The sequence below is a fragment of the Anomaloglossus baeobatrachus genome, chromosome 9, assembly GCF_048569485.1.
Source record: "Anomaloglossus baeobatrachus isolate aAnoBae1 chromosome 9, aAnoBae1.hap1, whole genome shotgun sequence".
NCBI lineage: Eukaryota > Metazoa > Chordata > Amphibia > Anura > Aromobatidae > Anomaloglossus > Anomaloglossus baeobatrachus.
The window spans coordinates 27,049,096-27,061,796 of NC_134361.1; the positions used below are offsets into that span (position 1 = coordinate 27,049,096).

Sequence of the window (12,701 nt, forward strand, 5' to 3'; positions counted from 1 at the left end):
CACGGATGGGCACATTGCTACAGGAGACACGGATGGGCACATTGCTACAGGAGACACGGATGGGCACATTGCTACAGGAGACACGGATGGGCACATTGCTACAGGAGACACGGATGGGCACATTGCTACAGGAGACACGGATGGGCACATTGCTACAGGAGACACGGATGGGCACATTGCTACAGGAGACACGGATGGGCACATTGCTACAGGAGACACGGATGGGCACATTGCTACAGGAGACACGGATGGGCACATTGCTACAGGAGACACGGATGGGCACATTGCTACAGGAGACACGGATGGGCACATTGCTACAGGAGACACGGATGGGCACATTGCTACAGGAGACACGGATGGGCACATTGCTACAGGAGACACGGATGGGCACATTGCTACAGGAGACACGGATGGGCACATTACTACAGGATACAGTATGGGCACATTACTACAGGGGACAATATGGGCTCATTACTATAGGAGACAATATGAGCACATTACTACAGGAGACAAGAATGGGCTCATTACTATAGGAGACAATATGAGCACATTACTACAGGAGACAATATGGGCACATTACTACAGGAGACAATATGGGCTCATTACTATAGGAGACAATATGAGCACATTACTACAGGAGACAAGGATGGGCTCATTACTAAAGGAGACAATATGGGCTCATTAATATAGGAGACAATATGGACACATTACTACAGGAGACAATATGGGCACATTACTACCAGTAGCTGCTGCATTTCCCACCCTAGACTTATACTCGAGTCAATATGTCTTCCCAGTTTTTTTGTGGTAAAATTAGGGGTCTCGGCTTATACTCAGGTTGGCTTATACTCGAGTATATACGGTAACCTTTAATTCTCTTATCGGTAACACCTCCATATGGAGCTCAGAGTTTTAGGACCTCCATGGATTGCTGGAGCAATAAGTGATAGTCCTGGGTATGGGCATCTATTCCTGGGAGCTTCTTGAAAGTCGCGGACAGCCCCTCTCCAGACTTCCTTACCGATGTGGTCTTCTTCTCGTTTCTCTGTCAGTGGGTGGAGACGGCTCACTCTCTGCAGTGGTGTTACGAGAACTTCATTCAGGCTCGTTCCCTCCGCCGGGCCCGCGACGTCCGGGAGCAGCTCGAAGGACTCATGTCCCGAATAGAAATAGAGTTAACGTCCTGTGAAGGAGACTCTATGCCAATACGGAAGGTAAGGACCAGTATCCTGAAGTACCATAATGGGGGGGGCGCTCTAATGCCAACACACGATATAATGTTTGAGGACGTCAGCTGTTCTGTACCATGAACATTGGGGCACCGGTAGATACTGAACGTGCCATCCTGTAGGGAAGACTACCTAGTGCATAAGCTGGCGGAGCACTACAAGGGGTCCTGTCTGTGCATGGCCCCCTCATTGGGTATCACGGGGTATGTTTTCTACAGAGTACTCCTTTAACCATGTCCTCAGCTTCACCGCTGCCCAGCCTCCGTCCTGCCACATTACCTCCTCGTAGTTGAATGTTGGTTTCACCGATTTTGTCTCTTATCAGGCAATTACCGCTGGATATTTCTACCACACTGCCAGGCTCACCCGCAGCGGGTACAAGACAGTGAAACAACAACAGTCGGTGTTCATCCACCCGAACAGCAGCCTACACGAGGAGCAGCCCCGCTGGGTCATCTACCACGAGCTGGTCTTCACCACCAAGGAGTTCATGAGACAGGTCAGATGTCTTCTTAACCCCCATTTCTGCGTTTTCTTGCCGCTGCTTCATGGCTTTATCTCTGCATCGTCAGACAAGCAACGAAGCTAACTGGTTCCTGCGATCTGGCCAACTACAGAGCAGCGCTGACAAGCTGTATAATAAAGAGCTTGTAAGTGCTGCACTCCTTACCCAGGAAGCTGGCCACCTCTGCAGCCTAGGCATCCAGTCGTAAACAATAAAATAAAAAATCCTACATGACCGCTGCAGCCAATCAGACGCAGACTGGCTGCAGAGGTTACATGATGTCTCCGCTGTAGGAAGCGAGGACACAGATTGGAGTATTGGCTGCGGTGCAGACATCTACATCCTCAATGAGACCATTTTTAAATGGGTTCATCCGGCATTATTACTAGGTACGAAAAATATGGGGTGATCCCCAGTGGATTATAGGTGTCCCTGGCTGTGGGCCCACAGTACCCCAACACTAGAAATGTTTGAGAGGTTCTAACGAGTACCCGCTCCACCCACAGATCATTGAGATTGACAGCACCTGGCTCCTGGAGGTGGCTCCACATTACTACAAGTCCCGAGAACTGGAAGACGCCAGCAGTAAAAAGATGCCCAAACAAGCAGGAAAGAGCAAGGACGAGCTCGGCTGATTGGCGTCCATATTGTAATTCTAGGTCTCAGGTACGTGTCTAGACTAGATGTGGCGCTGTATCTATACCGTAGCGCTGTACTTCACCTTCTCCCTACGTTGTCTAAGGCTGAGGTCACATGTCCAGTAATCATCTGTTAGAACGGATCCAGCAGTAATCCGTTGGCGAAAAAGTCATTCACACACAACTTCTGCCTGTTTTTGGGGGGTTTTTTTAAATTTCATTCAGATGCATTTTTTTACCATTGAAGTCTATGGATAACGGACTCATGATTGAACCATCTGTTTTTTTCTTTTATTTGGAAAGGATCTGTTTTTTTTGGTTACTGGATCAGTTTCAAATAGAAGATAAATAGTGATCAGTTACCGGATCCATTTCCCATCACCCAACGGCTCCAGTTCAAAGCACTAACCATGACATACAAAGCCATCCACAACCTGTCTCCTCCTTACATCTGTGACCTAGTCTCCCGGAACCTACCTGCACGCAACCTTAGATCCTCACAAGATCTCCTTCTCTACTCCTCTTCCCACAATCGCGTACAAGATCTCTCCCGTGCCTCCCCCATACTCTGGAACGCTCTACCCCAGCATATCAGACTCTCCCCTACCGTGGAAAGCTTCAAAATGAACCTGAAGACCCACCTCTTCCACCAAGCCTACAACCCGCAATAACTCTCAGACCAGTACACCACTGCGCAACCAGCTCTGTCCTCACCTATTGTACCCTCACCCATTCCCTGTAGACTGTGAACCCTCACGGGCAGGGTCCTCTCTCCTCCTGTAGACTGTGAGCCCTCGTGGGCAGGGTCCTCTCTCCTCCTGTAGACTGTGAGCCCTCGTGGGCAGGGTCCTCTCTCCTCCTGTAGACTGTGAGCCCTCGTGGGCAGGGTCCTCTCTCCTCCTGTAGACTGTGAGCCCTCGTGGGCAGGGTCCTCTCTCCCCCTGTAGACTGTGAGCCTTCGCGGGCAGGGTCCTCTCTCCTCCTGTAGACTGTGAGTCCTCTCTCCCTCTGTAGACTGTGAGTCCTCGCGGGCAGGGTCCTCTCTACTCCTGTAGACTGTGAGCCCTCGCGGGCAGGGTCCTCTCTCCCCCTGTAGACTGTGAGCCCTCGCAGGCAGGGTCCTCTCTCCCCCTGTAGACTGTGAGCCCTCGCGGTCAGGGTCCTCTCTCCCCCTGTAGACTGAGAGCCCTCGCGGGCAGGGTTCTCTCTCCTCCTGTAGACTGAGAGCCCTCGCGGGCAGGGTTCTCTCTCCTCCTGTAGACGGTGAGCCCTCGCGGGCAGGGTCCTCTCTCTCCCCCTGTAGACTGTGAGCCCTCGCGGGCAGGGTCCTCTCTCCCCCTGTAGACGGTGAGCCCTCGCGGGCAGGGTCCTCTCTCTCCCCCTGTAGACTGTGAGCCCTCGCGGGCAGGGTCCTCTCTCCCCCTGTAGACGGTGAGCCCTCGCGGGCAGGGTCCTCTCTCCCCCTGTAGACTGTGAGCCCTCGCAGGCAGGGTCCTCTCCTCCTGTAGACTGTGAGCCCTCTCTCCCCCTGTAGACGGTAAGCCCTCGCGGGCAGGGTCCTCTCCTCCTGTAGACTGTGAGCCCTCGCGGGCAGGGTCCTCTCTCCTCCTGTAGACGGTGAGCCCTCGCGGGCAGGGTCCTCTCTCCCCCTGTAGACGGTGAGCCCTCACGGGCAGGGTCCTCTCTCCCCCTGTAGACGGTGAGCCCTCGCGGGCAGGGTCCTCTCTCCTCCTTTAGACTGTGAGCCCTCGCGGGCAGGGTCCTCCCCTCCTGTAGACTGTGAGCCCTCGCGGGCAGGGTCCTCTCTCCTCCTATACCAGTCTGTTATGTACTGTTAATGATTGTTGTACGTATATCCTCTCTCACTTTTAAAGCGCCATGGAATAAATGGCGCTATAATAATAAATAAAAATAATAATCCATTTTCCATAGATTCCAATGATAAAAAAGAAGGGAATTTTGTTACTTACCGTAAATTCCTTTTCTTCTAGCTCTTATTGGGAGACCCAGACGATTGGGTGTATAGCACTGCCTCCGGAGGCCACACAAAGCAATTACACTAAAAAGTGTAAGGCCCCTCCCCTTCTGGCTATACACCCCCAGTGGGATCACTGGCTCACCAGTTTTAGTGCAAAAGCAAGAAGGAGGAAAGCCAATAACTGGTTTAAACAAATTCTCTCCGAGTAACATCGGAGAACTGAAAACCGTTCAACATGAACAACATGTGTACCCGCAAACAAACCAAAAATCCCGAAGGACAACAGGGCGGGTGCTGGGTCTCCCAATAAGAGCTAGAAGAAAAGGAATTTACGGTAAGTAACAAAATTCCCTTCTTCTTCGTCGCTCTATTGGGAGACCCAGACGATTGGGACGTCCAAAAGCTGTCCCTGGGTGGGTAAAGAAATACCTCATGTTAGAGCTGCAAGACAGCCCTCCCCTACGGGGAGGCAACTGCCGCCTGCAGGACTCTTCTACCTAGGCTGGCGTCCGCCGAAGCATAGGTATGCACCTGATAATGTTTGGTGAAAGTGTGCAGACTCGACCAGGTAGCTGCCTGGCACACCTGTTGAGCCGTAGCCTGGTGTCGTAATGCCCAGGATGCACCCACGGCTCTGGTAGAATGGGCCTTCAGCCCTGATAGAACCGGAAGCCCAGCAGAACGGTAGGCTTCAAGAATTGGTTCTTTGATCCATCGAGCCAGGGTGGCTTTAGAAGCCTGCGACCCTTTGCGCTTACCAGCGACAAGGACAAAGAGTGCATCCGAACGGCGCAAGGGCGCCATGCGGGAAATGTAGATTCTGAGTGCTCTCACCAGATCTAACAAATGTAAATCCTTCTCATACCGATGAACTGCATGAGGACAAAACGAAGGCAAAGAGATATCCTGATTAAGATGAAAAGAGGATACCACCTTCGGGAGAAACTCCTGAATAGGACGCAGCACAACCTTGTCCTGGTGGAAGACCAGGAAGGGAGCCTTGGATGATAGTGCTGCCAGCTCAGACACTCTCCGAAGAGATGTGATCGCTACCAGAAAAGCCACTTTCTGTGATAGTCTAGAAAGTGAAACCTCCTTCAGAGGCTCGAAAGGCGGCTTCTGGAGGGCAACTAGTACCCTGTTCAGATCCCATGGATCTAACGGCCGCTTGTACGGGGGTACGATATGGCAAACCCCCTGTAGGAACGTGCGCACCTTAGGAAGGCGTGCCAAACGCCTCTGAAAAAAGACGGATAGCGCCGAGACCTGACCTTTAAGGGAGCCGAGCGACAAACCTTTTTCTAACCCAGATTGCAGGAAAGAAAGAAAGGTAGGCAATGCAAATGGCCAGGGAGACACTCCCTGAGCAGAGCACCAGGATAAAAATATCCTCCACGTTCTGTGGTAGATCTTAGCAGACGTGGGCTTCCTAGCCTGTCTCATGGTGGCAACGACCCCTTGGGACAATCCTGAAGACGTTAGGATCCAGGACTCAATGGCCACACAGTCAGGTTCAGGGCCGCAGAATTCCGATGGAAAAACGGCCCTTGGGACAGTAAGTCTGGTCGGTCTGGGAGTGCCCACGGTTGGCCGACCGTGAGCTGCCACAGATCCGGGTACCACGCCCTCCTCGGCCAGTCTGGGGCGACAAGTATGACGCGGCTGCAATCGGATCTGATTTTGCGTAGCACTCTGGGCAGGAGTGCCAGAGGTGGAAACACATAAGGGAGCCGGAACTGCGACCAATCTTGCACTAGGGCGTCTGCCGCCAGCGCTCTTTGATCGCGAGACCGTGCCATGAAGGTTGGGACCTTGTTGTTGTGCCGTGACGCCATTAGGTCGACGTCCGGCACCCCCCAGCGGCGACAGATTTCCTGAAACACGTCTGGGTGAAGGGACCATTCCCCTGCGTCCATGCCCTGGCGACTGAGGAAGTCTGCTTCCCAGTTTTCTACGCCGGGGATGTGAACCGCGGATATGGTGGAGGCTGTGGCTTCCACCCACATCAGAATCCTCCGGACTTCCTGGAAGGCTTGCCGACTGCGTGTCCCCCCTTGGTGGTTGATGTATGCCACCGCTGTGGAGTTGTCCGACTGAATTCGGATCTGCCTTCCTTCCAGCCACTGCTGGAAGGCTAGTAGGGCAAGATACACTGCTCTGATTTCCAGAACATTGATCTGAAGGGTGGACTCCTGCTGAGACCACGTACCCTGAGCCCTGTGGTGGAGAAAGACTGCTCCCCACCCTGACAGACTCGCATCTGTCGTGACCACCGCCCAAGACGGTGGTAGGAAGGATCTTCCCTGTGATAATGAGGTGGGAAGAAGCCACCACTGCAGAGAGTCTTTGGCTGTCTGGGAAAGGGAGACCTTCCTGTCCAGGGATGTTGACTTCCCGTCCCATTGGCGGAGAATGTCCCATTGAAGTGGACGCAGATGAAACTGCGCAAACGGAACCGCCTCTATTGCCGCCACCATCTTCCCGAGGAAGTGCATGAGGCGTCTTAAGGAGTGCGGCTGACTTTGAAGGAGAGCCTGCACCCCAGTCTGTAGAGACCGCTGCTTGTCCAGCGGAAGTTTCACTATCGCTGAGAGAGTATGAAACTCCATGCCAAGATACGTTAGTGATTGGGCCGGTGACAGATTTGACTTTGGGAAGTTGATGATCCACCCGAACGCCTGGAGAGTCTCCAGTGCAACATTCAGGCTGAGTCGGCATGCCTCTTGAGAGGGTGCCTTGACCAGTAGATCGTCCAAGTAAGGGATCACAGAGTGTCCCTGAGAGTGCAAGACTGCTACCACTGCCGCCATGACCTTGGTGAACACCCGAGGGGCTGTCGCCAGACCAAATGGCAGAGCTACGAACTGAAGATGGTCGTCTCCTATCACGAAGCGTAGGAAGCATTGGTGCTCTGTAGCAATCGGCACGTGGAGATAAGCATCCTTGATGTCTATTGATGCTAGGAAATCTCCTTGAGACATAGAGGCAATGACTGAGCGGAGGGATTCCATCTGGAACCGCCTGGCGTTCACATGCTTGTTGAGTAGTTTTAGGTCCAGAACAGGACGGAAGGAGCCGTCCTTTTTTGGAACCACAAAGAGATTGGAGTAAAATCCTCGCCCCCGTTCGAGAGGGGGGACAGGGATCACGACTCCTTCTGCTCTTAGAGAGTCCACCGCCTGCAGCAGGGCATCTGCTCGGTTGGGGTGTGGGGAGGTTCTGAAGAACCGAAGTGGAGGCCGAGAACTGAACTCGATTCTGTACCCGCGAGACAGAATGTCTGTTACCCACCGGTCTTTGACCTGAGACAGCCAAATGTCGCAAAAGCGGGAGAGCCTGCCACCGACCGAGGATGCGGAGGGAGGAGGCCGAAAGTCATGAGGTAGCCGCTTTGGAAGCGGTTCCTCCATTTGCTTTCCTGGGGCGTGAGTGAGCCCGCCAGGAATCTGAGTTCCCTTGTTCTTTCTGAGTCCTTTTGGACGAGGAGAATTGGGCCTTGCCCGAGCCACGAAAGGACCGAAACCTCGACTGCCACTTTTTCTGTTGAGGTTTACTTGCTCTGGGCTGTGGTAAGGAAGAGTCCTTACCCTTAGACTGTTTTATGATTTCAGCCAATGGCTCACCAAACAGTCTGTCTCTAGATAATGGCAAGCTGGTTAAGCATTTTTTGGAACCAGCATCTGCTTTCCAGTCCTTTAACCACAAGGCTCTGCGCAAAACCACAGAATTGGCGGACGCCATAGCGGTACGGCTCGTAGATTCTAGGACAGCATTGATAGCATAGGTCGCAAACGCAGACATTTGCGAAGTTAGGGACGCCACTTGCGGCACTGCTGGATGTATGAAAGCATCCACCTGTGCTAAACCAGCTGAAATAGCTTGGAGTGCCCACACGGCCGCGAATGCTGGAGCAAACGACGCGCCGATAGATTCATAGACAGATTTCAACCAAAGGTCCATCTGTCTGTCGTTGGCATCTTTAAGTGAAGCGCCATCCTCTACTGCGACTATGGATCTAGCCGCAAGCTTGGAAATTGGGGGATCCACCTTTGGACACTGGGTCCAGCGTTTGGCTACCTCAGAGGGAAAAGGATAACGGGTATCCTTAGAACGTTTAGAGAAACGCTTGTCTGGATGAGCGTCGTGTTTCTGGATCGATTCTCTGAAATCAGAGTGGTCCAAAAAAGCACTTAATTTACGCTTGGGATATAGGAAATGGAACTTCTCCTGCTGTGCAGCTGCCTCCTCTGCAGAAGGGGCTGGGGGAGAAATATCCAACAGCCTATTAATTGCCGATATAAGGTCATTAACCATGGCGTCACCATCAGGGGCATCCAGATTGAGAGGGGCCTCAGGATTAGAATCCTGGTCACCTTCCTCAGTCTCATCACAGAGAGACTCTTGTCGCTGAGACCCTGAACAGTGTGAGGACGTGGAGGGTCTTTCCCAGCGAGCTCGCTTAGGCTGCCTGGGACTGTCATCTGAGTCAGAGACTTCAGCCTGTGATGCTTGAGAGCCCCCTGAAGTACGGATTAGTTCCAACTGAGGGGGACCGGGGAGCATAGACACAGCAGTGTCCATGGCCTGAGCAACTGGCCTGGACTGCAAGGTCTCCAGGATTTTTGCCATAGTCACAGACATTTTATCAGCAAAAACTGCAAAGTCTGTCCCCGTCACCGGGGCAGGGTTCACAGGCGCCTCAGCCTGGGCTACCACCACATTAGGCTCTGGCTGACGAAGTGCCACTGGGATTGAACATTGAACACAATGTGAGTCATTGGAGCCTGCCGGTAGATCAGCCCCACATGCAGTACAAACAGTGTACACAGCCTGTGCCTTGGCACCCTTGCGTTTTGCGGATGACATGTTGCTGCCTCCTCAGAGCAGTACAGGGTGTCCAGCCAAGAAGCGACCTTACAGTGCACTATATATATATATGGTACCAAGAAAAAAGTACACTAATATAACACTGAGGCACTAGAGGGGCCAGCACTACTGTGCTGCTTACCACCCGCTTAGGAGCGGTGTGTGGACGCCAGAAATCCCTCTAGTCTGGGTCTCCCAGAGCCTGCTGCCTCTCCCCAGCCAGCCGCATGTGTAATGGCTGCCGGCGTCCTTGTGGAGAGGGGGGGCGGGCCCTGGGCGTACACCGACGAAGAGCGGGAAGTCTGCTTCCCCCTGTGCCTAGTGAGAGGGCTGGAGCATGTAAATAAAGCTCCAGCCCTCGGCGCTGTTAATTGAGCAGCGTCTCTCCCCTACCCTGATTGACAGGGTGGGGGCGGGAACGAAGCGGCACTAGGCCGCAGAAGCCGGGGGCTAAAGTTAGAAGCGCCGCCGCCGTAAAAGCGCGGTCGGCGCAAAGTCCCCGGCGCACTACAAGTCGCAGCTGCGCCGCCGCTCCAGGAGCGGTTGGCGCAGTAGTTCCCAACATGAAACGTCACTCAGCAAAGCTGCAGTGACCTAACCCCGGCGTACAGCGCTACTGTCCCCGGCGCACTATAACGCTCAGCAAGCCTGAGAGTGTCCGTGCCTGCCGGGGACACAGAGTACCTGAAAGTTGCAGGGCCTTGTCCCTGAACGGCACTCCCGCTCCAAATCCAGCAGGTTCTATGGGTCTGTGGATGGAGCCCGGCCCCAGGGCTTGGGGGCCGGCAAGATCCCACTTCCACAGAGCCCCAGGGGATGTGGAAGGAAAACAGCATGTGGGCTCCAGCCTCTGTACCAGCAATAGGTACCTCAACCTTACAAGCACCACCGCGGGTGAGAAGGGAGCATGCTGGGGGCCCCATATGGGCCCTCTTTTCTTCCATCCGATATAGCCAGCAGCTACTGCTGACTACAAACAGTGGAGCTATGCGTGGATGTCTGACCTCCTTCGCACAAAGCAGAAAAACTGGTGAGCCAGTGATCCCACTGGGGGTGTATAGCCAGAAGGGGAGGGGCCTTACACTTTTTAGTGTAATTGCTTTGTGTGGCCTCCGGAGGCAGTGCTATACACCCAATCGTCTGGGTCTCCCAATAGAGCGACGAAGAAAAATGGATTCAGCTGAAATCGGTTATTTAAAAAAAACAACAATAAAAGTTCCGTCCGCACAGCTTTTTTGCCAACAGATCGCTGCCGGATCTATAGTAACGGATGATTACCGGACACGTGACCGCACTCTTCCCTGCAGCAGTGACCACTTCTGTTTTTCTTTGCAGGAAGAAGCCCGTTTTTCTTTGCAGGAAGAAGCCCCGAGAGTCAGAAGCCCCGAGAGTCAGAATCCCGGTCCCGCTGCAGCCGATCACTGGACTATATGTGACACATATCTGTACAGCTCCTGTATATAAATGTTCTCATTTTGGATATAAAACTTTCTTCGGCCTCTTGTATTGATAACACATTGCTGGTTCACACCATTTGAAGGGATAAAGCCTAAAATGTCTCGCGCGTGCAGTCACATGGCTGCGCCTACTCCTACTTTTGGGACATCCGAGACTAAAGGCCCCCAAGGGAGGTGCCGGCTACTGATGGTTGGGAGTGATATCGATCGTGCAGGTTAGATTTCAGACCGCTGCTCACATTCTCTTTCTTCTGGGGTTAAGCTGCAGGCTGATGTCAGCTGGTGGCTTCATTTAAGGCCCCCCCCCTCATACGTCCATGATAAAAATCCACATTTTCACGGTGTGTGTGTGTGTGTGTGTGTGCGCGTTCAACGTGTGCTATGTATGATATCACATGAACAGCAAGAACTTCTATACTCGCCTGACTCCGGTGCTACAGCCGCTTCTGGGTCCTCGTGCAGTGAATATTCATGAGCATAACGAGCGGGCCCAGAAGCAAGTGACAGCAGCGCCGGAGACAGGTGAGTATAGAAAATGGTTTTATTTCAAAGACATGTGTTTTCTCCGGTACGTCACACTTATGACATCAGTGCGTGGTCTGTGTGACATCAGTGATGCCGGAGAAAATGGACGTGTCGCCGTATGGAGCGCATGGACACACGTCCATGAAAAAAAAAAAACAGGGATGTGTGCGCAGACCCATTAATTTCAATAGGTCTGCGTATGTCCGTGTTTCCAACGTCTCTCCGGTCTGGATTGTGTGGCACGTGTTGGGCAGCAGAGGGTGTATTCAGGATAAGTAACAGATCTGTGCACGATAACAGTTGAAAGCAATACCAGGACCCGGAATCCTTCACGGTGATCGGTGCCATCACTACGACACACGCCCATATTGCTGGAGAGGCGGCGTTTGTGTTGCTTTTTGTTTCATGAGGAACCGTAGCTTTTAATAAGAGGTTGTCCCCAGTCATGAACAATAAATAAATGACTGCTCTATTCTGGCGTCCTCACAGACACACGTTACCTTTCTGTATTTATACTTGTCAAAAGGGGATTTCCAAACTGGATTATCCTAATTATCTGCAGGTCCCGTAACCGTCAGTTTCCTATTACTGATGGGAAATTCTGCGATTCACCGGACGTTCCCCCAGACAAACAACTGTTAGGGGTACTTTGCACGTTGCGACATCGCTAGCGATGCCGAGCGCGATAGTCCCCGTCGCAGATGCGATATCTTGTGATTGCTGCCGTAGCGAATAATATCGCTACGGCAGTTTCACACGCACTTACCTGCCCTGCGACCTCGCTCTGGCTGGCGACCCGCCTCTTTCCTAAGGGGGCGGGTCGTGCGGCATCACACAGCAGGTGACCAATAGAAGCGGAGGGGCAGAGATGAGCGGATAAACATCCCACCCACCTCCTTCCTTCCGCATAGCCGGCGTGAGCCGCAGGACGCAGGTGAGGAGATGTTCCTCGCTCCTGCAGCTTCATACACAGCGATGTGTGCTGCCGCAGGAACGAGGAACAACATCGTATCTCCTATTGGTGCGACATTATGTAAATGTCCGACGCTACACAGATCACCGATTTACAACGCTTTTGTGATCATTTATCGGCGCATCTAGGCTTTACACGTTGCGACATAGTTACTGGTGCAGGATGTGCGTCACTTTCGTTTTGACCCCGATGATATCGCAGTAGCCATGTCGCAATGTGCAAAGTAGCCCTTAGTGCTCAGGGATTTCCTGCCATCTTTACCCTATAAATGAGAACCAAAATGAAGTGGATATTTTTGCCTGTTATGCTCCTCGGCCATTGGCCACCATTCTGGGCTGAACTCCATATACATACATTATACACACACTAGCTGTAGTACCCACCGTTGCCCGGGATAGTAACTGTCTCTCTCCCAGTCTCTGTCTGTCGCTCTGTCTAGCTTTCTGTCTGTGTCTGTCTCTCGTTCCCTGTCTGCCTTTGTCTGACTCTGTATCTGTCTGTCCCTCTTTCCCAGTCTCTCTCGTTCCCCG

At 52.7% G+C, this 12,701-nt stretch overlaps 1 protein-coding gene across 3 annotated transcripts in view; it reads left to right on the top strand.

Annotated features, from left to right (window-relative positions):
• The window catches only part of DHX16 (DEAH-box helicase 16), a 58,630-nt gene extending 47,949 nt beyond the window's left edge, over positions 1 to 10,681 (top strand). The window contains exons 19-22 of one of the 3 annotated variants that reach the window (XM_075323410.1): positions 1,053 to 1,214; positions 1,555 to 1,728; positions 2,241 to 2,400; positions 10,552 to 10,681. In XM_075323410.1, coding sequence (XP_075179525.1) covers positions 1,053 to 1,214; positions 1,555 to 1,728; positions 2,241 to 2,369 — 465 coding nt within the window. In that variant the 3' untranslated portion in view covers positions 2,370 to 2,400; positions 10,552 to 10,681. Of the gene's footprint in view, positions 1 to 1,052; positions 1,215 to 1,554; positions 1,729 to 2,240; positions 2,401 to 2,675; positions 3,145 to 10,551 lie in introns of those variants that run through there. The other 2 variants (XM_075323411.1, XM_075323412.1) reach the window with 2 other exon arrangements.
• Positions 10,682 to 12,701: the final 2,020 nt, after the last annotated feature.